General features: G+C 21.2%; 4 protein-coding genes across 4 annotated transcripts; all 4 read right to left on the bottom strand. All coding sequences in view use genetic code 6, as the record gives it.

Annotated features, from left to right (window-relative positions):
* Nucleotides 1-1,377: 1,377 nt before the first annotated feature.
* Nucleotides 1,378-4,884, bottom strand: TTHERM_000252388 (cation channel family protein; the record flags this gene model as incomplete). The annotated part of the gene is made up of 7 exons (XM_012798384.1): nt 1,378-1,759; nt 1,814-1,967; nt 2,052-2,346; nt 2,398-2,799; nt 2,864-3,306; nt 3,361-3,651; nt 3,939-4,884. 7 exons carry the CDS (start codon nt 4,882-4,884, stop codon nt 1,378-1,380), a joined length of 2,913 nt encoding a protein of 970 aa, XP_012653838.1.
* Nucleotides 4,885-4,975: 91 nt separating this feature from the next.
* Nucleotides 4,976-5,434, bottom strand: TTHERM_000252387 (cation channel family protein; the record flags this gene model as incomplete). Its single annotated transcript, XM_012798383.1, has 2 exons — nt 4,976-5,106; nt 5,164-5,434. 2 exons carry the CDS (start codon nt 5,432-5,434, stop codon nt 4,976-4,978), a joined length of 402 nt encoding a protein of 133 aa, XP_012653837.1.
* A 623-nt stretch (nt 5,435-6,057) lies between these two features.
* TTHERM_000252386 (cation channel family protein) lies at nt 6,058-15,110 on the bottom strand (the record flags this gene model as incomplete). Its single annotated transcript, XM_012798382.1, has 16 exons — nt 6,058-6,448; nt 6,522-6,669; nt 6,892-7,702; nt 7,758-8,200; nt 8,257-8,568; nt 9,322-9,590; nt 9,943-10,033; nt 10,080-10,389; nt 11,085-11,358; nt 11,432-11,579; nt 11,678-12,452; nt 12,507-12,949; nt 13,003-13,293; nt 13,938-14,206; nt 14,629-14,725; nt 14,783-15,110. 16 exons carry the CDS (start codon nt 15,108-15,110, stop codon nt 6,058-6,060), a joined length of 5,400 nt encoding a protein of 1,799 aa, XP_012653836.1.
* Nucleotides 15,111-16,461: 1,351 nt separating this feature from the next.
* TTHERM_00252350 (cation channel family protein) lies at nt 16,462-20,817 on the bottom strand (the record flags this gene model as incomplete). The annotated part of the gene is made up of 9 exons (XM_001019086.2): nt 16,462-16,810; nt 16,873-17,008; nt 17,079-17,580; nt 17,716-17,895; nt 17,953-18,395; nt 18,450-18,740; nt 19,756-20,009; nt 20,348-20,432; nt 20,490-20,817. The coding sequence occupies 9 exons, from the start codon at nt 20,815-20,817 to the stop codon at nt 16,462-16,464; spliced, it is 2,568 nt and encodes an 855-aa protein (XP_001019086.2).
* Between the last annotated feature and the right edge of the window lie 177 nt (nt 20,818-20,994).

The raw sequence follows: 20,994 nt of genomic DNA, 5'->3' as shown, positions 1-20,994 counted from the left end.
AAAAAAATTGTTCTTTTGTTTATAAATATAAATGAAAATTATCAAAATATATAATCTTACTTATCTTCTTAAATTTCAAACTCATCTTTTTTAGCATATGGTTAATCGTCTAATATGTAATTATCAAATTATTCCTTCTCTTTTTTCTAAATTATATGATCTGCTAAGCTGCCTTTTAATAATTTAAATTATCATAACAAACACTACTTTGATAATTCTACTATTTTACTTATTTAAAGCCCTTATTCTAAAATTCTTTCACTATGAGCCATTTAAATTAGACTAGATTATTATTATTAAAGCGTAGGAACGTTGGCTAAATGGTTCTATATACTATCTTTGTGCATATGACAAGAATTATTTGTAAAAGATCTTACAAATGAATCATTATCACCTCTTAACTAACCTAATTCAGAGGTTTATTTTATTCTTATGAAAGGTTATTCTACTTAACTACAAATAGAATTTGATAAAACAAAACTTGATCTTGAAGTACTCATTCTTATTTTAAATATTTGCTAATAATTTTAGTAAGTTTTTAAAAATAATTTTAGAGAGAACCTAAAAAAAATTGAACTTTTTTATTTAAAAATATGCAATATTTTAATTTGAATTAATCTTAGCTAACAATATTTCTACTAAAAATTATACTCAAAGTTACAGTATTAATTTTAATGTAAAGCTTTCTTATTTATTAATCATCATGTTTTGTGTTATATAAAAATATTGTCTGTCTTTTTGATTGAAGCAAGAATTAAAAAAAGAAAATATGTAATTTTTTTGTAAATTATTTTAGGATTGTTTATATTTTGTAATAAAGAAGGTTAACACATACATCTTTCTAATTAAATTTATCTAGTTTTGTAAGAAATAAAATTAAAAATTTTTTCAAATTTCTATAAAAATAGCTTGCATTTTTGTTTGAAGTGAAATTATTTTAGGTTAACAAGAGATTTTAAATTTTTATTTGAAAAATGTATCAAATAATTCTAATATTTGTTACTATCTCAATTCTTATACTTAGAAAACTTTGATTTAAATATGTCAAAAATCTTCTATTTATATCAAATTATTAGAGAAATAAAATTATCAAAGTATTGAATTAAAACTTCTTTCTAAATAAATTATGTACAAAACGAATACAAATTAAATTATTTCAAACCATAACATTGTGTCTTTCTTATCCCTCCCTCAGATTTAAATTTGTTTAATATTTAACGAAGCATAAAATCTTGAGAAGGAGGGGAATAGACCTTAATTATAGTATTGGCTGTATTTATTTTGAGGAAGAGGTTTAGAAAATTAGGATACATATAAATATATTAAAATACTTTATAAAGTTTAATTATGAAGAAATATAAATTATAAAAGTGAGATTCATTTTAATGTTCTCATTCTCTTATTTTCATTAATTTACTTTTTTTATTATTTAAGTCTTCTTAAATTCAAAGGAATATTTTATAATTGAGTTATTGAGTTAAATTTTTCAATGACTATGTCATAATTAAATTTTGGATAAAATATCTTAAATTTTTGCATTTTTTCTAACTCCTCACAACAATGTTCTGAAATGATTTTATGCTATTTATTTTATAATTAATTTTAAAAATTTATTCTAGCAGCATTAACTAAGCTTGCATCATGTAATTAAGGCATTTTTAATTGTTTTTAAGATGGTAATTAGTTCTCAAGTTTTATGTAATGACTACTATTAGTTTGCTACTAGCTTACTACTTTCTTTTAAAATTATGAAAATCCACTAAAATTAAAGAAAATTTTTAAAATAAAAATTTAAAATAATTTAAAAAGTTACTTTTCATCTTAAAGTATTTTAAATATTTCTTTAATATTTTTGTAAATTGCCTGTAAAACGCATATTTAATCATTTTTGCTATTATTTTCTAGTATAGAAGTTATTGACATATGATTATTTTTTACAAAATTCTGCTATTATAATCCTAATATCTCTACAATTTTTTTTAAATTTAAAAAAATTTTTAGCTAGCTGATCAAATTTTCAATTAATTTTTTTGAATCAAATCAATTCTTACATATTGAATTTTTGCTTTCCTCTTCTTCAATTATTTCTAATTTTTAAAAACTTTTTATATTTTTTAGATCATCATTCATCTATTTTTCGTTTTCTAGTTTTTTTTTTTAAATAATTAAAGGAGATTTAATATCGAATATAATTTTATCTATCTCGTTCTACTCTGTTTGCTAGTTTTCAAAAAATTAACTTGGTTTGAAACTTTAATTATCATTATTAGGAGTATTATTATTTACACTACTGAAAAGAATTTTTTAGGAACTAAAAAAATTCTAATCTTCATTAGATGATTATGACTAATCATAAAGCGATAACTAATTAATATTATTTGATTAAAAGTTAATTACTTCAGATTCATAATATTTTTTGAAAAACAAACAATTTTGTGTTCTTATCTGCTTTCGATTTATTTCTTACTAATTTTTAAATTTATTATCTTTATATCTTTTGATTATTGCTAATTTTCTTGATTTATAAAATATACAAGGACATTCTTTAAGATTATGACTTAAAGATTTACAGGATTCACACGAATGCTTTACAAGATAAAGTGACTTTTAAAAAACAATCTAGTCTCTTAAAAAGCAGAATTTTTCATAAATTTCATTGTCTTTTTATATTACTTTTAAAAATGATGAAAGATTTAATGAGTAAATAGATGTCAGTTCCATGCTTTTGTAATTAAATTTAGAAGTTTCCAAATTCATAAAAAATTCTATCACTCCAAAGCGCTCCTTTTCTTTTAACTCCTGTAATTTAAATGAAATTAAAATAACAAAATATAATTTATTTTTTATTTTATTTAAAATTTACAATAATTTCATTTATTTTTGAAGATAAATCATATTAAGAGTTCTTTAACACTTTGCCATAGTTGATTATGTAAATAGAAGGTTCTTTTATGTCATTTTAATCTAAAATTATTTATTCAGGTTGATATATTTTTTCTTGTACTTCTAGTGATAGTTAGTAAAATGTTTCCTCTTTACAAATTTACTTTAAAAAATCTATTTATTTAAGTTCTCTTGAAACTACATCCATTTTAATTTAGTTTTGCAAGTGCTGAGATAAACTATTTAGTGATTGCACAGCTGAAATTTAATCTTGGATTCCTTCTTTGTATTTAAATTATAAATACCTTCTAACATTTGCTTATATTTATAAACAAACTTAATATTTCTTAAAGTATTAATTAAGCTTTGCCAACTCAGTTAAATACTAATCACTCTTTTATTTGATATCAGCCAAAATATTTCCTTTTAATAATGAGAATTAATTATAAATATAGAATAGATAATTAACAAATCTACCTATTGAATTAATAATATAGCCAAATATACCACAAGAAGTGAGTGTAAAAAAAATCATAACCAATCTTTCTTCAGTAGTTTTAGCAGTTATATCTCCATAACCAATAGTTGTCATAGTCACAATAGCAAAGTAATAGCTACAAATATAATTTGAGTAAATATCAGTTGTATCAAGTTAATAAAATTCTATCCATCCTTAAGAACTTTGTGTCCCAATGTAATACCACAAGCATGCAAATAAATGAGCAAAGAATAGAGAGCTCATGAAAAGGAGCACTAATGAAATTATTCCTATGATAAAATTAAATAAAATTTGTTTTTATTATTAAATTTTTAAAAAATTGTTAATAATATATTTGATATTTAACATTTTTTTTTACTATTTAAATAAATAAATAACAAATCATAAGCTCAATAAAAAAAGATAAAATAACTTACAAAATTAAAAAAGTAATTAGTTTTATTCAAAATGATTAATTAGTTTTATTATTTTCATAACTTAGTGGAAAAAAGCTGAAGTTTAGATTAAATAAATGCTTAAAAAATTAGTTGTTTTTTTAAAAAGTTTTAAAATTTACCTGAAATGTAAGTTCTAGAAAAAAACTTTTCTCTAAAGATATCTAATATCATAAAAGAGTTAGAGAACCTAAGAAAAAAGAGGAAATAGAATGCTTTAATTTAAGCAAAAGAAATATTGAGACTTAATAGACTGATGAGATCTGAAATAAATTATCCTGCTAGATATTACTTAAAGATTTCTTTATGCATGCTTAGATTGCTACCTTGTTAGAATGACACAGTGTTGGCTTTGATAAAGATATCACAGGAATAAATGATTGGGCAAATTAAAGAAATGTAATTTTAAAAGAAAAAACCTCTCTAAATATTGAAACTAAACTCAAAAGGTAAGTAAATAAAGTTTATAAAAGAGCTGATAAATATTATGGCCTACCAAACAACGTAAAAGTTAGAGAGATAATTAAAAAGAGGCAAGGAGCTAAATACATAATCAGCTAACTTATTATATATTGTACTTATACTCAAAAGCAAAAAAGGAAAATTAGAAAAATACTTCTTAATTTTAATCTTTAACCATTTGTAAGTTTTGTATTAAATAATCTTGTTAAATTTTGTATAAGACATCATTCTTTAAAAATTATAACACTCTATTTGTTTCAACTTTTCTATATTTACTGTTTAATCTCCTATTAATTTCAGCTATTGAGCTGTCAAAAGTTCATGTCTAAATAGTTTTTTAGTTAATGAAGCAACAGTCTTGAATTTAGATATGTAATACATAATAATTAACCATTTTTTCTACCAACTTAATTTTGACTACTCACCTTCCAATTCTATATTATGTTTCCTTCTCTATTTGCTTACTAACGTCAACACTTTTGACTAATTTCTTTGAAATCTTTCATTAAATTTTAAGTTAATTATAAAATAAATTTGTTAAAAATTCTAAAATAAATTTATATTCCTTAATAATTTTATAAATAATATTGAAAATAAAAAAATCATATTTATTCATTTATTGATTTAATTTTGTTAGGGTTTTTTAGTTCTATGAATAATCTCAATATTAATTTTATTACAAATTAAATGAAAATTATCAAAATGTCTAATCGTACTTGTCTTCCTGAATTTCAAACTCATCATCTTCAGCAGCTGATTAATTCTCTAATATGTTATTATCAAATTATTTCATCTCTTTTTACTAAATTATATGATCTGCTAAGCTGCCTTTTTATAATTTAAATTATCTTTATAAACGCTATTTTGATAATTCTACTATTATACTTATTTGAATCCCTTATTCTATAATTCTTTCACTTTGAACTATTTTAGTAAGACTACATTATTATTAAAGTGTAGACATATTGACCAAACAATTATTTAAGCTCTCTTTGTGCAAATAAGAAGAGTTTTTTGCAAATGATCCTGCAATTATTGAATCATTATCTCCTTTTAACTAATCTAATTCAGACGTTTGTTTTATTTTTGTGAAAGGCTATTCTACTTAAGTGCAAATAGAATTAGATAAAACAAAACTTGATATTGAATTATCCATTCTTATCTTAAATGGTTGCTTATAATTATAGTAAATTTTTTTAAAAATTAAAGATAAACCCTAAAAATGTTGAACTTTATTTATTAAAAAATAGGCAATATTTTAATAATGAATTAATCCTAATAAGCAATATTTCTACTAAAAAATTATACTCAAAATAAATATATTATATAAAAAATATTGCCTTTTTTATTGATCTTACAATTAAAATAAAGAAAAAAAGTAATTTGTCTTTAAATTATTTTTTGGATTGTTTATATTTTGTAATAAAGAATGTTAACATATGTTTCTCAAATCAAATTCAAATATAATTAATAATTAAATTTAATTGTAAGAAAAAAGTTTTAAATAAAAATATTTTAGAAATTTCGAAAAAAATTACTTGCATTTTTATTTGAATTGAAATTACTTATCATTAAAAAATGTTTTAAATTTTTATTTGAAAAATTATTTATTTATCTAATAATGTTAATATTATTTTTTTACTCTCTGAATTCTCATACTAAATAACTTTTATTCAAATAAGTCAAATATATATTATTTATATTATATTATATTACCAAAGTATTGAATTACAACTGCTTAATTTATAAAAGAAAGAAATAAATACAAATTAAATTATTTCAAAGAATAGGATTGTGCCTTATTTAGTTTTCACCCCTTTTTTTCAGCTTTAAATTTTTTAATATTTAAGGGATTTTGAATTATAAATGAGATTTATTAACATGAGCAATAACTAAGTCATAATTACTTAAAGGATAATATATTTTAAATAGTTGTAGTTTGTCCAAGTCTTCTTCACAAATTTAAATTTTTTATTATGACTTTTCGTTTGAATTTTTAGCTTCGAAAAATGTAAATGAATTCTATTTTGCTTATTTATTTTAGTTATTTGATCCATTTAAACTATTACTGTGTTCATTTTTTATATTAAATATAATAGATGAAGAATCGAGTCTTTTTGTAGTTAATTTGTTAAAATTGCCTTATTTAAGAGGTGCTTTTTGTGAGCTTCTATTTTTTTAAATTTAGGTCTAAATATTAATTATTTCAAAAAGATTTAATAAATAAATGATTTTTAAATTACTAGTTTTGTTAAAGAAAATTTTGAAACTCTTTCAAATTTTACACCAAATTCTATATAATATTGCTATTCTGATTTTATGCTATATTAGCAGAGGGCTGATTAAGTTAACCTACATTCTTTTAAGAGTTAAGAGATATCATTCGTCCATCTAATATTTTATAATTTCAAAATTAGTTCATATAATGAAAACTCTCTTATTTAAGGTTTCCCCATAATTTAAGACCCACCCACAAATCTAAAATTTTAATATCCTAGTTTTTCAAAATTAAAAATTTTCTTCTAAAATTCTTAAATTAGAGATTTTACATTAAAAATCTTAAAAAATGCTAATTATCATTTTAATCAAATAAGATTTAAAATTTTTATTTACGTCTAAAAAAGTCATCATCTTGCTGATGCTCTATTAAATTACTGTTCTGTTTTTTCATCTCCTCTGATTTTTAAAAATCATATGTATGATTCCTTCTTGGTTAAATCATAATTTATGGCTTTAATTCTGAAGCTATTTTTCCTATTGAGCAATCATCTTCATTTAAAACTTCCCCTGTTTTATGCGAAATAAAACTATCTTTTTCTTCATTAACCTTTAATAAGTTTTAAGTAAAAATGCTTTTTCTTGCTTCAGCCTCTAACTTTTCTATTCCTTCAATAAATAAGTTTTTACTATTATTATTTTATTTTTCTTATTCCTCATATTCATGATCATCATCTTCTTCTTCAGTTAATTAAGAGCATTCATTGAAAGAAAGTTAGTTAATATTGTTGTTTTAAAAATCGATTGCCTTGCTATAAATTTAGTCAAACAACTTCCTACAATTTTATTTCTTTTTAATTTAGCGTTTTTTATCATAGAGCTCTTAATTTTATTATAAAGTTTTTTTTACTATGCTTAAGTGTCTTTCATTATAAAAAATACAAGGACATTCTTTCAATGTGTGGTTTTTTGATTAGCATGATAAGCAAAAGTAATTAACTTAGCTTAAATATTACTGATAAATAATTTAGTCTTTAACATAGCAGAATTTCTCATAGCTTTCATCATCTTATTTTATTATTTTTAAAAAAGAAGACAATTCTAATGAAAATATGGAAGTGATTCCCTTGCTTTTGTAATTGAAATTTGAGTTTTCTTTGTTCATAAAAAACTCAATTAGCCCAAAGTTTTCTTTTTCTTTCAATTCCTTTTCATTTTATTGAATGATATAAAAATAAATTATTAAATATTAATTAAATTACAACAATAGAATTTTCTTTTGCTGTTATATCATACTAAGAATATTTTAGGACTCTCCCATGATTGATTAGGTATATAGCTGGTTCTTTATTTTCATTTTAGTCTAATATAATTTACTCTGGTTAATAAATCCTCTCCTAAACTTATAGGGAAAGCTACAAAATTATTTCTTCTTTTAATATATTTGTTAAAAATTTTATTTATTTTAATTTTTTTGAGATAACCTCCATTTTTATTTAGTTCTGTAAATAATCAGATAAATTATTTAAAGACTAGAAAGTTGATAATTAATCTTTGTTTTTTTCTTAATGAATAAACTTTAAGTATTTCCTTGCATTAATCTGGACTTGAGATGAAACTTAATAGAAACTTAAATATTTATTCAACTTTCCCAATTCTGTGAGGTACATATCACTCTTCTACTTGAAATCTGAGAGTATATTACCTATAAAAATGAATAATCAATAACAATAATTTTAATTAAACTTTTTTCAATTTTACCTATAGAGTTAATAGTGAAACCGAATATTCCACAAGATAATAATGCCAAAAAAATCATTACAAATCTTTCCTAATCTGTTTTAGCAGTAATATCTCCATATCCTATAGTAGTCATGGTTACAACTGCATAGTAATAACTGCAAATATAATTAGAATAAATATTATTAATATCTAACTAATTAAAATGTATCCATCCTTATTCACTTTAAGTTCCAACGTAATACCAGAAGCAAGCAAATAAATGTCCATAAAATAAAGATCCTGCAAATAGCAAAAACAAGGATATAATACCTATTTGATTTAGTAAACAAGCTATTTAAAATATATGGAATTAATAATAATAATATTAATCTTTTAACTTTTTAGGCTTAAAAATAAAATAAAATCATTAAAGAAAGATTTAAAAAGTGGAATAATTTTTGAATGAATCTATTTATTATTTTCCAAAAAGTTTGATTTAGTTTAAATTTATTTGGCATATCATATTTTTACCTGAGTAGAATGTATTGGAAAAGCAATATTCTCTAATAATATCTATTATTTTTAGAGACCTAAATATCCTCACAAAAAATATCAGTTATGAACCTTTGAACTTAAAGATATACTAATTTAGACTTATTAAACTTATGAGATCTAGAAAAAATGAAGAGCTTATATATTCTTTTATAATCTGCTTATGCTGCTAAATATGGTTTCCTTACTGGAAATTTTAAGTATTACTTTTAATTAAGATATCCAAAGTGTAAATAATTGGGCAAAAAAACTATAAATAAACTGTGAAAACGATACTCCTCTAAATGTCAAAGCATATTTCAAACGGAAGATATATGAAATTGATAAATGAGCTAAAGAATATAATTGTTTCCCATATTACGTAAAATGTAGATTGGGAATGAATTAAAGGTAAAACAGTAAAGAATTTCTTTACTAATTTATAATAAGTTAAAGATAGCCAAATTAAAAAATTTTAACAAATAGAAACATATTTCCTAACACTTTTCTTCATATTTTTGAATGTTCTAAAAGAAATACATTTATTAAATTTAGAGTAGGTTAGCATTTTACTGAGATCAAGCTTACTATAGCTTTCATTTTACTCAAAGTCACTAGAAATATCACCTATTAAATGCAACTAAAACGATGTAAGTAAAGATGCTCTGAAAACTTTTTGACACTACTTAGCGATATATAAAAATTTCGATACATAAAAAAGAACTCCTAACCATTTCTTTTTCCAAACATCCTTAGAATTGATGTATTCTAATTCAATATTATTTTTTCTTTTTTTCTTAATTAATTAACCTACAATCTATGTAAAGCTTTACTTTTACACCCTTATTTATAATAGAATATGTTTTAAATAAATTTTTTTACAAAATTAATTTTGATCATTTAAATAATTCAAGTTAATAGTTTGTTTTTATAAATTATTGACTTTAAAGTTAGTATATCAAAGTACTTTCTAACTAATAATTTAAATATAAAATTAATTAAATAAAATAAAGAGAAAGAGAGTTAATTATTTAGTTTTTTTCTTTTTTGAATCATCATATGATTATGAGTAGTTTAATATTAAGAACTATTTGATTAAAAACTTCTACTATTTCAGTTAGTTGATGTATTTTTATATTTATTTGGCTACATCTAAATTTTTAAAGAATATTTATTGATAGAAATAAAGTTTACTCATTTTCTATTTCTTTTTCTTTTTAGTTAGAGTCATCTTTGCTACAATCCACTTATATTTCAGGGTCATTCTATGTTTTTTACATAATGCCTAAAAAAAATTTTGACAAATTCATGTTAAAAATTAAAAACAATACTATATTCTTCTTCAATGATTTTGCTGCATTGCTAAGAATCCTAAGTATGGGAGGAATCATAACCCTAATTTAATGTATATACGTAGTTATGGCATTATTAATTTATGTTATTTTATGTAATTTTTCCAAAAGACTATACTGAATCTTAATCATCTCCTTTTAATATGTCTACCACACTAACTTATTTTATTTTAATAAATGGAGTCTTTTTTCCACTATTAAACGAGGTTTAAGAATTTTCAATGTTTTTGCTTTCATCCTATAGAGACTTTGAGAACTAACTTGGCAAATACTTTTCATAATTTAAGCTCTGATTTTAATGCATTTTATTTATTTATATGTCTGATGTTATTTTTTAGCTACTTATATCAAGTATAAAATAATTATGTTCTTTGATAATTAAAACAGCACTATACCTCTAACTTGAATTATTTTAATCAAATAATTAATTAATTAATTAACAATAAACCAAATTTTTTGTAATCAAATTTTATGTTGTTCAACCAACCATCATATTTAATGTCTTTTTGCAAATTATTTATATATTTAATATATCTAAAATAAATTAATCATTTTTAAAAGTCTGTCTTAGGATTATAATTCACTCATTTAACAAAAAAATAAACAATATTAGCAATTAATTATTGCTATTATAATACAATAATAAATATTTCATAAATAATTTTAACAAAAATTTCTACAAATAAGAATTTAAAATATCGAGAATAAAAAATTATTTCATACTCTATAAACACTCATTAATTTCATCTCTATTTAATTAATATCATAAAATATATTTTTCACTTGGAGGCAAATAAATATTAATTTTTCTTTTAATAAAATAGAGGGAATAGAGAAAGTAAGTTTACAGTAATAGAAAACAATTAAAAATAATAATCAAATTATGATTTTGCTATAGTGTTCACTCCTTTTCTTGAGCTTCAAATATTTTAGCATTTAAGGGATCTTAAATTAAAGATGAGATTTATTAACATTAGCTATTACAGTATCAAAATTGTTGAGAGGGTAATAAATTTTAAATTAGTGCAATTTATCAAATTCTTCATCTTAAAATTCAAATTCTACTATTGACTTTTAGTGTTTTGTTAAAATTGGTAATAAAGAATGCGAAATAGATTTAGCATGCTTAACATTGTTATTTGATCCTAATAAACTAGAACTATACTCTTTTTTAAAATTATATAAGTTAGATGATTCTACTCTTTTAGTGTTTCGTCTAGAAATGTTTCCTTATTTTTACTGTACTTTTTGAGGATATCTAATTTTTTATTTTCATGTTAAAATAAATAAATAAATAAATGTTGTTTTATGTTAATAGCTTATTATATTACAAATTTTAAGATAAAAGTATCTGAATGTCTTTCAAATTCTACATTAAGTTCTATAAAAAATATTAGCTTTAATTTTAAGCAATATTTGCTGAAGAATGAATTGTCTAAGAAATGTTTTTTTGAGAGTTAAGTGAAACTATTTGCCCCTCTAGTTTTTATTTAATTATTAAATATTTTTAGATAGAAATATTTAACTTAATTAATAAAAAGAATAATGCTTTTTTTAAAAATTAATTTTATTTTTACATTTAGATAATTCTTCATCTAATTAGTGCTCCATTAGATTGCTATTTTGCTTTTTTATTTCATCTGATCTTTGCTAATCGTAAATTTAATTTCTTCTTGGTTAAATCATAATTTATGGCTTTAGCTCTGAACCAATTTTTCCAATCGAGCAATCATCTTCATTTAGAACTTCTGATGTCTTATGTGAAATAAAGTTATCTCGTTCTTCATTTATTTTTAATAAATTTTAAGTAAAAATAATTTTATTTGGTTCAACATCTGCAATCTCTTGTTCTTAAATATAAAATCCCTTATTATCATCTTATTCTTCGTCTGTTATTTAAGAGCATTCATTATAAGATAGTTAATTAATGTTATCATTTTAAAAGTCTAAGGCTTTTGAATTATTTAATTCAAATAATATCCAGCAATTTTGTTTTTTTTTGTTTGAGCGTTTTATCTCTAAAATTTCTTTTTCTTACTACAAATTTTTTTTAATCACATTTATTTTTCTTGAATTATAAAAAATGCATGGACATTCTTTCAATGTATGATTTTTTGATTAGCAAGATAAACAAGAATAATTAACTTAGCTTAAATATTGCTAATAAATTACTTAGTCTCTAATATAGCAGAATTTCTCATAACTTTCATTATCCTGCTTTATTATTTTTAAAAATGAAGAGAGTTGTATGGAAAATATCGAAGTGAGTTCTTTGCTTTTGTAATTAAAATAAGAGTTTTCTGTGTTCATAAAAAACTCAATCAGCCCAAAGTTTTCTTTTTCTTTCAATTCCTTTTGCATTTATTGATTAAATTTGAATTAAAAAACTATTAAAATTTATTTTACAACAATAGAATTTTCTTTAGCTGTTATATCATACTAAGAATATTTTAAGACTCTCCCATGATTGATTATGTAAATTGATGGCTCTTTTACTTCATTTTATCCTAAAATAATCTATTCGGGCTAATAGATACTCTCTTTAACTTGCAGAGAAAGTTTCAAAATAGTTTCTTCTTTTAATACATTTCTAAAAAAGTGTATTTATTTCAATTTTTTAGAAATAACTTCCATTTTTATTTAGTTCTGTAAATAATCAGATAAATTAGTCAAAGACTAAAGAGTTGATAATTAATCTTTGTTTTTTTCTTAATGAACAAATTTCAAATATTTTCTTGCATTAGTTTGGACTTATGTCGAAACTTGATAGTAGCTTAAAAATTTGTTTAATTTTCCTAGTTCTGTGAGGTACATATCACTCTTTTGCTTGAAATCAGAAAGAATGTTACCTATTATAAAATTTAGTGTTATTTATAAACATGATTTTTTCAATGAATTTTACCTATAGAATTGATTGTAAAGCCAAAAATACCACAAGATAATAATGCCAAAAAAATCATCACAAATCTTTCATTAGTTGTTTTAGCAGTTATATCACCATAACCTATAGTAGTCATCGTTATAACTGCGTAGTAATAGCTGCAAATATAATTAGAATAGATATCGCTTCTATCTAATTAATTAAAATTAATCCAACCTTCTTCATTTTAAGTTCCTACATAGTACCAAAGACAAGCAAACAAATGACCATAAAACAATGACCCAGCAAAAAGTAAAAACAAAGATATTATACCTAATTAATTAAAACATTTTTAAAATCCTAAATTACATTTTACTTGACAATAATTGTTAAATATAATTTACCTGAATAAAATGTATTAGAAAAATAATATTCCCTTATTATATCTATAATCCTTAGTGACTTAAATATCCTAACAAAAAAAAGCAACTATGAACCTTTGAATTTAAATAAATATTAATTTAAGCTGACTAAACTAATAATATCCAGTATAAAAGATGATGTTAAATAGTCTTTCAAAATTTGCTAATGCTGTTACAAATGGTTTCCTTGCTGGAAAGTTTATGTATTGCACTTTATCAGAATATCCAAAGAATAAATAATTGGACATAAGAACGATAAATGATACTTAAAAAGTAGGTTTCTCTCTATGCCAAAGCTAACTTCGAAGGGAAGATATATAAAGTTGATAAAAGAGCAAAAGAATATAACTGTTTCCCACATAATGTAAAACGTAGATTAAGAATTAATTAATGGTAAAACTGAAAACATTTTCCTAAGTAGCTTAAAATAATTTAAAGAAATCCAAATTAAAATGTTTTAAAAGCATTTAATGTATTTTCTAACTTTTTTCTTAAAATTTTTATACGTTTTATAAGAAATGCACTTATTAAATTTCGAGTAGGATAACATTTTACGTAAATCAAGCTTACTGAAATTATCATTCTAATCTAAATCACTAGCAGCATCACCTATTAAATGCAATTAAAAAGATGTTAACAAAGCTGCTCTAAAAAGCTACTAGGTTTATTTTGCTATATAGAGAAATTTCGATACATAAAATAGAATTCCTAACCACTTCTTCTTCCAAACATTCTTTGAAGTTATGTATTCTAATTCAATATTATTTTTTCTTTTCTTCTTTACTAATTAGCCAATAATTTAAGTAAAACTTTGTTTATGCACTCTAATTTAAAATAAAATATTTTTAAAATGAATAGTTTAAATATTCGAAAAATTATTTCTGAAAACATTAAATTTATTATATATATTTAAAAAGACTTTCTAATAATAAAATTTATAGCTTCAGATAAATCAAATTCTTTAAAATTTAGTTTTTTTATGATAAAAAAATACATAAAATTATTTAAAATAAATTTAAAAAAATGAAATATTTAGCATTTTAAGAAGAATTTGAAGATGTTAAATGGTGAATTTTATATCTATCTCATAAATCATAAATGCCTTTTTAGTTTTAAAATTTATTTTTATTTCATTTATAAATAATAAGTAAAGTCTTTTTTCTAAACTTCTACTTTATCATTTCAATCAAAATCATTTATTAGATTTATGTTTTATCTATAAATTTTTTTTTTTAATTATAATTACGTTTGCTCATTATCTGACTCTCTAGCTCTCTAGTGAGACTCATTGTAGCTATAGTCTACTTAGATCTCCATACCATTATCAGTTTTGTGTGTATTACCTAATAAAAAAATAATCTTTATTTATTTATACATTCTAAATAAAAGCAATTAAATACTGTATTCTTCTTCAATTATTTTGCTGCATTAATGAGATTCCTGTGAATTTTATGTATTCTAAACATGATTTTATTATGCATTTATCACATTTTGACTAAACTGGTGTATATTATTTTATGTTAGTTTTGTTTATGATTAGAATGAATCTTGATCATCGCCTTTTAAAATGTCTACTACACTAACTTATCTTACTTTTATAAAAGGATTCTTCTTTGCACTACTGAATGAGCTTAAAGAGTTTTCAGCGCTTTTATTTACTTCCTAAAAAGGCTTTACATATTAATTATGCATGTAGTTTTCATAGATAAAATGTTAATTTTAATTCATTTATGTTCTTAATATTTGAGTGGATTTTGAAATGTGTTCTTTACTAAATAATTAGTTCTAATAAATATAATCTGTATTCAAAAAAATCAATTTTATAATAATCAGACAATAATTTGCTTAATCAATTTTAATTACTGAATATAATTAATGTAATTAATTGTATTTATTTATAAATTCTTCTTTGTGCCTAATTCTTTAAACAATTTAAATTAAAATATAAATCAAAACAATATTGGAAATCAATAATTGAACATAATTATTCAAGTAAAAAAAATAAATTTTCTTTTTAAAAAATAAGAAAAAATTTAAAGCTATCTAACTTGTAATAAATTAAATTATTGCAATTAAGAATGAAGGACTTATTTTAATACACAATAAACAAATATTTTTCTTGTCTTAATAAAATTTTCTTTCTATATTCAACAATACACAATTTTAAATATTTTTTTTATAATTTATCAAATAATAAAAAATAACTAAATATCATAAATATTATGAAAACCTCTATCGTTTCGCTTGATCGATTCAAATAAAAAATTTTAATACTAATGTAAGTAAGTAAGTAAAAGCTATTGAATGTATTTTATTAATTTAATTATAATAATCACACAAAATTAAAAATAATTTTCAATTTTTATTTCATTTTATTTAAATTTATTTTTTTTATAATGAAGCAAATTAAAAATTCAATAAAATATTTTAAAAATGAACATGAATTATATTCCAATATAAAAATTTATAGCTAAGTAAAATAATGATTTTTTAACTAATTAAAAATCTAAGTGTTTCAATTTCAAATAGAAAACTTATTCAGAATAATTTACTACAACTGAAATGTATGATATATATATTTAATAAAATGAAAAAATAAATGGTTTTGATGTTTAATGAACAACTAACTACATAAATAGATCAAGAAACAAATCTTTTATAAATATAAATTATTTTATTAAAATATAATATACAATACCTTTTCTATTAAAACATTTTTAATATTCGTTGGGAATTCATATTTTCAGTAAACAAAAATTATTGAACTTAAATTCTTAATAGAATAAATTTAGTTAAGAATAATAAAATAAATATAAAATTTTGTATTTAATAACTATTTTAGTTAATATATAATAGATTTTGCGAACACACACACACAAACTCACTAAACTTTCCCTTATAAATTGTTCATTTTGCATAATTAAAAATAAATAAGTCTATTTTTTAAAAATATTTTTTAAGAATGCAGTAAATAATTATTTTAATTTAGTATTTATTAGTAAATACTATTTATTTATAAATAAAATGTGTAAAAAATACAAAAAATATTTAGAAATTAAGCCTTATCAGTGATAGGTTTTCATATTATTTTATTTAGTTTTAATTTTTTTAATATTTAAGGAATCTTAAATTCTAAATGAGATTTGTTTATACCAGAAATAACTATGTCAAAATTTTTTAAAGGATAATATATTTTGAATTGGCATAGTTTATCGAAATTCTCATCATGAAATGATTATGACTTTTTCTTTTAATTTTTAATTTCCTAGAGTGTATATGAAAATTCTTTAGCATATTTAACATTTTTATTTGATTCACTTAGACTAGAATTACGTTCCTTTTTTAAGTTAACCACGATAGATGAATCAAGTCTTTTAGAGTTCACCTTGCAAAAATTGGTTTATTTTTATGGCATCTTTGGTGAAGTTCTAATTTTTTAATTTTAATAAAAATCAAAAAATAATAAATATGTATTGATTTTTAAAATTACTAATTTGATAATAGAAACATCTGAACATCTTTTAAATTCTAGATCAATGACTAAATTGCATTAAAATTCTAATTTTAAACAACATTGATAGAAGTTCTGTTACGTTAGCAAATGTTTTTTTGAGAGTTATGAGATTCTATTTGTCCATTTATATGTTTATAAATCAAAAATAATTTAAAATTTCAAAATAAATTATATTTTTTTACACCAAAATAAGTCATCTTCCTATTATTATTATTATTGTTCTATTGAATTACTACTCTGCTTTTTCATTTCTTCAGATTTTTGAAAATCATATGTGTTGTGCTTTCTTGATTAAATAATAATTTAAGGTTTCAACTCTGAGCCAATATTTCCAATTGAGCAATCATCCTCATTTAATATATCCCCCGTTTTATGTGAATTAAAATGATCTCTATCTTCACTTAATTTTAACAAATTTTATGTAAAAATGCTTTTTCTAGTTTCAGTTTCTACCAAATTAAATTCTTAAATACAGTCTTTATTATTATCATTAATATTTGATTCTTCTTAATCATCTTCCTCCGTTATTTATGAGCATTCATCGAACGATAGTTAGTTAATATTATTGTTTTAAAAATCTATTGCTTGACTATAATTTTAATCAAATAATTTCCAACAGTTTTATTTTTTTTTTGCTTTCCGCTTTTTGTTATCATCTTATTATTATTTTTATTATTATTCTGGCTATAAATATTTTTTAATTATGCTAACATATCTTTTATTATAAAAAATAGAAGGACAATCTTTCAAAGTGTGACTTTTAGATTAGCAAGATAAGCAGGAGTAGTTAATTTAACTTAGATATTATTAATAAATTACTTAATCTTTAACATAACAAAATTTCTCATAACTTTCATTATCTTACTTTATTATTTTCAAAAAAGTAGAGAGCTATAAAGAAAATATTGAGGTGAGTTCTTTGCTTTTATAATTAAAATTACATGTTTCTTAGTTCATAAAAAATTCAATTAACCCAAAATTATCTTTTTCCTTTAATTCCTATTGAATTTAAATAAATTAACAGCAACTTTAATTTAAATTTTTAAAGTTATTTACTACTATTGAATTTTCTTTGGATGCTAGGTCGTATTAAGAATATTTAAGCACTCTACCATGATTTATAATGTATATTGTTGGTTCTTTTACTTCATTTTATCCTAAAATGATTTATTCTGGTTAATAAATATTCTCTTAAACTTAAAGAGAAAGTTGTAGAATAATTTCTTCTTTTAAAATATTTCTAAAAAGCTGTATTTATTTTAATTATTTAGAAATAACCTCCATTTTTATTTAATTCTACAAATCACCAGACAAATTATTTAAAGACTAAAAACTTGATAGTTAATTATTGTGTTTTTCTTGATGAATGAACTTTAAATATTTCCTTGCATTTATTTGAACTTCTGATGATACCTGATAGAAACTTAGATATTTATTGAGCTTTCCTAATTCTGTGAGGTAAGTGTCACTCTTTTATTTGAAATCTGAAAGTATATTACCTAAAATAATTATTAATGTTTAGCCTATTGATAATGTTTTTGTTATAATTTTACCTATTGAATTAATAGTAAAACCGAAAATTCCACAAGACAGTAATGCCAAAAAAATCATTACAGATCTTTCCCCAGTTGTTTTAGCAGTAATGTCTCCATATCCTATTGTAGTCATTGTTACAACTGCATAATAATAGCTGCAAACATAATTAGAATAAATATCACTTCTATCTAATTAATTAAAAGCTATCCAACCTTATTCACTTTAATTTCCTACGTAATACCAAATACAAGCAAACAAATGTCCATAAAAAAGAGATCCTGCAAAAAGCAAAAACAGAGATATAATTCCTAAATATTTTTTTTTTTAAATTAATAAATAAGTTAAATAAAATATTTAATCAATAAATATCTTATTGAGAGTGGTTTAAACAAAATGTGATAAAGAAAATTTAGAGAAAATTAATAGCTTGTAATTTAAAATAATTATTATTTTAGTAGAAAATTTATCTGTATTAATTTAGCAAAAAAATTAGAAGAAATGATGTAGAGTTTAGAAAAATAACAAAATAGAAAAAAATATAATAATTTTTTTAACATCAGAGTAAAATTCAGAGGATATTTTAAAAAGAATTATCAAAAAATATTGTAATTAAAAATTAATTTTTTTTCATAATATTTTTGTCTATTTAGTCAATAATTTAAATAAAGTATGTATGTATATATATTAATTTATATATTATAATTTTTATTTAATTAAAATTTGTAAGAAGTATTTTACCAGAGTAAAATGTGCTTGAAAAGTAATATTCTCTAATAATATCAATTATCCTGAGCGATCTAAAAATCCTGACAAAAAATAATAGTTATGAACCTTTATACTAAATGAGATAGCTATTTAGGCTAATTAAACTAATGAGATCTAATAGAAAAGAAGAAGTTAAATAATCTTTTAAAATTTGCTTATGTTGCTAAATATGATTTCCTTTTTGGAAATTTAAGGTATTACTTTTAATTAGGATATCCAAAGTGTAAATAATTGGGCATAAAAATTATAAATAAACTGAGAAACTGAGACTTCTCTAAATTTCAAAGCTGATTTCAAATGGTAAATATATGAAATTAACAAAAGAGCTAAAGAATATAATCGTCTCCCACATTATATAAAATTTAGATTGAGAGTTTATTAAGGGTAAAGCATTAAAAAATATCTTTATCATTTTATAATATATAAAAGAAAACCAAACTTAAAAGTTTTAGAAGCAAGAAATAAATTTCTTAAGTCTCTTCTTTAGAATTTTATATGTTTTAATGGAAATACAATTCAGTTTCGAGTAAGATATTATTTAACGAATATTAGGCTTACTATAGCATTCATTTTACTCAAAATCACTAGAAATATCCCCTATTAAATGTAATTAGAATGAAGTCAATAAAGAAGCTCTGAAAACTTTTTGACATTGCTTAGCTATATATAAAAACTTTGAGACATAAAAGAGAACTCCTAACCATTTCTTTTTCCAAATATTCTTAGAATTTATGTATCCTAATTCAATATTATTTTTTCTTTTCTTTTTAACTAATTACTGTATAGTTTATGCAAAGCTTTATCTTTGTCCCCTTATTTTTAATATAAAATATTTTAAATAGATACTTATTAATTATTACAGTATAAAAAGAATTTGGCATAAAAAATCTACTTGTTTATCATTTAATATACTTTGAAAATAAAAATAACTCAGATTAAAGAATTAACTAATCACTTATTTGTTTTAATTGCAAATTTAATAAAAAATTCTTAATTTCTTTTTTTTCTAACCATTTTTTAGTTTTGAATAAGATTTTTAGTCAGAGATATTTCTTTAAAACTTCTACTAAACCATCAAGTTGATTTTATTTTTTTTTTTTGAGCTCTCTGCTGATTCTATAATATGTATACCAATAAAAATTAAGTTTACTCGTTTTTTGTTTGTTGTTCTTTTTAGTTGTCATCAGAATAACTCAAGTCTACTTATATTTCATGATCATTTTCAATTTTATAATCTATTCATATTTAAAGATATATTTTCCTTCCATTTAATTTTAATAAGTAAAAAATACTATTTCCTTCATGAATTGTTTTGCTGAATTACTAAGAATCTTAAGAAGCAGATGAATCCAAATCATGGTTTTACTCACATTAGAAACAATTTTAGCTAATTTAATGCAAATTACTTTATGTGATTCTGCTTTAAGACTAAATTGAATCTAAATCATCTCCTTTTAATATATCTACAACACTAACTTACTTTACTTTGATAAATGGGTTCTTTGTTGTACTAGTAATCTAACTTAAAGAATTTTCGAAGATTTTACATTCATCATTAAGGGACTTTGACAATTGACATGAAATCAAATTATCATAACTTAAGTGCTAATTTTAAAGCATTTTTATGAGTTTTATATTATACTTAGTTACTACTATTAAACACTATACTATTTATTTGATAATTTATTAGATCTAGTTTTAATTATTTTAATTAATATATGAATAAATTTTAAAGCCAACGAAAAAATTGTTTATTGATTTTTAAAGCTTATCACATATGATTCATTATTATGTATG

The sequence above is a fragment of the Tetrahymena thermophila genome (assembly GCF_000189635.1).
Source record: "Tetrahymena thermophila SB210 genomic scaffold scf_8254590, whole genome shotgun sequence".
Classification (NCBI taxonomy): domain Eukaryota; phylum Ciliophora; class Oligohymenophorea; order Hymenostomatida; family Tetrahymenidae; genus Tetrahymena; species Tetrahymena thermophila.
This window is presented reverse-complemented; position numbering and strand designations above follow the sequence as displayed.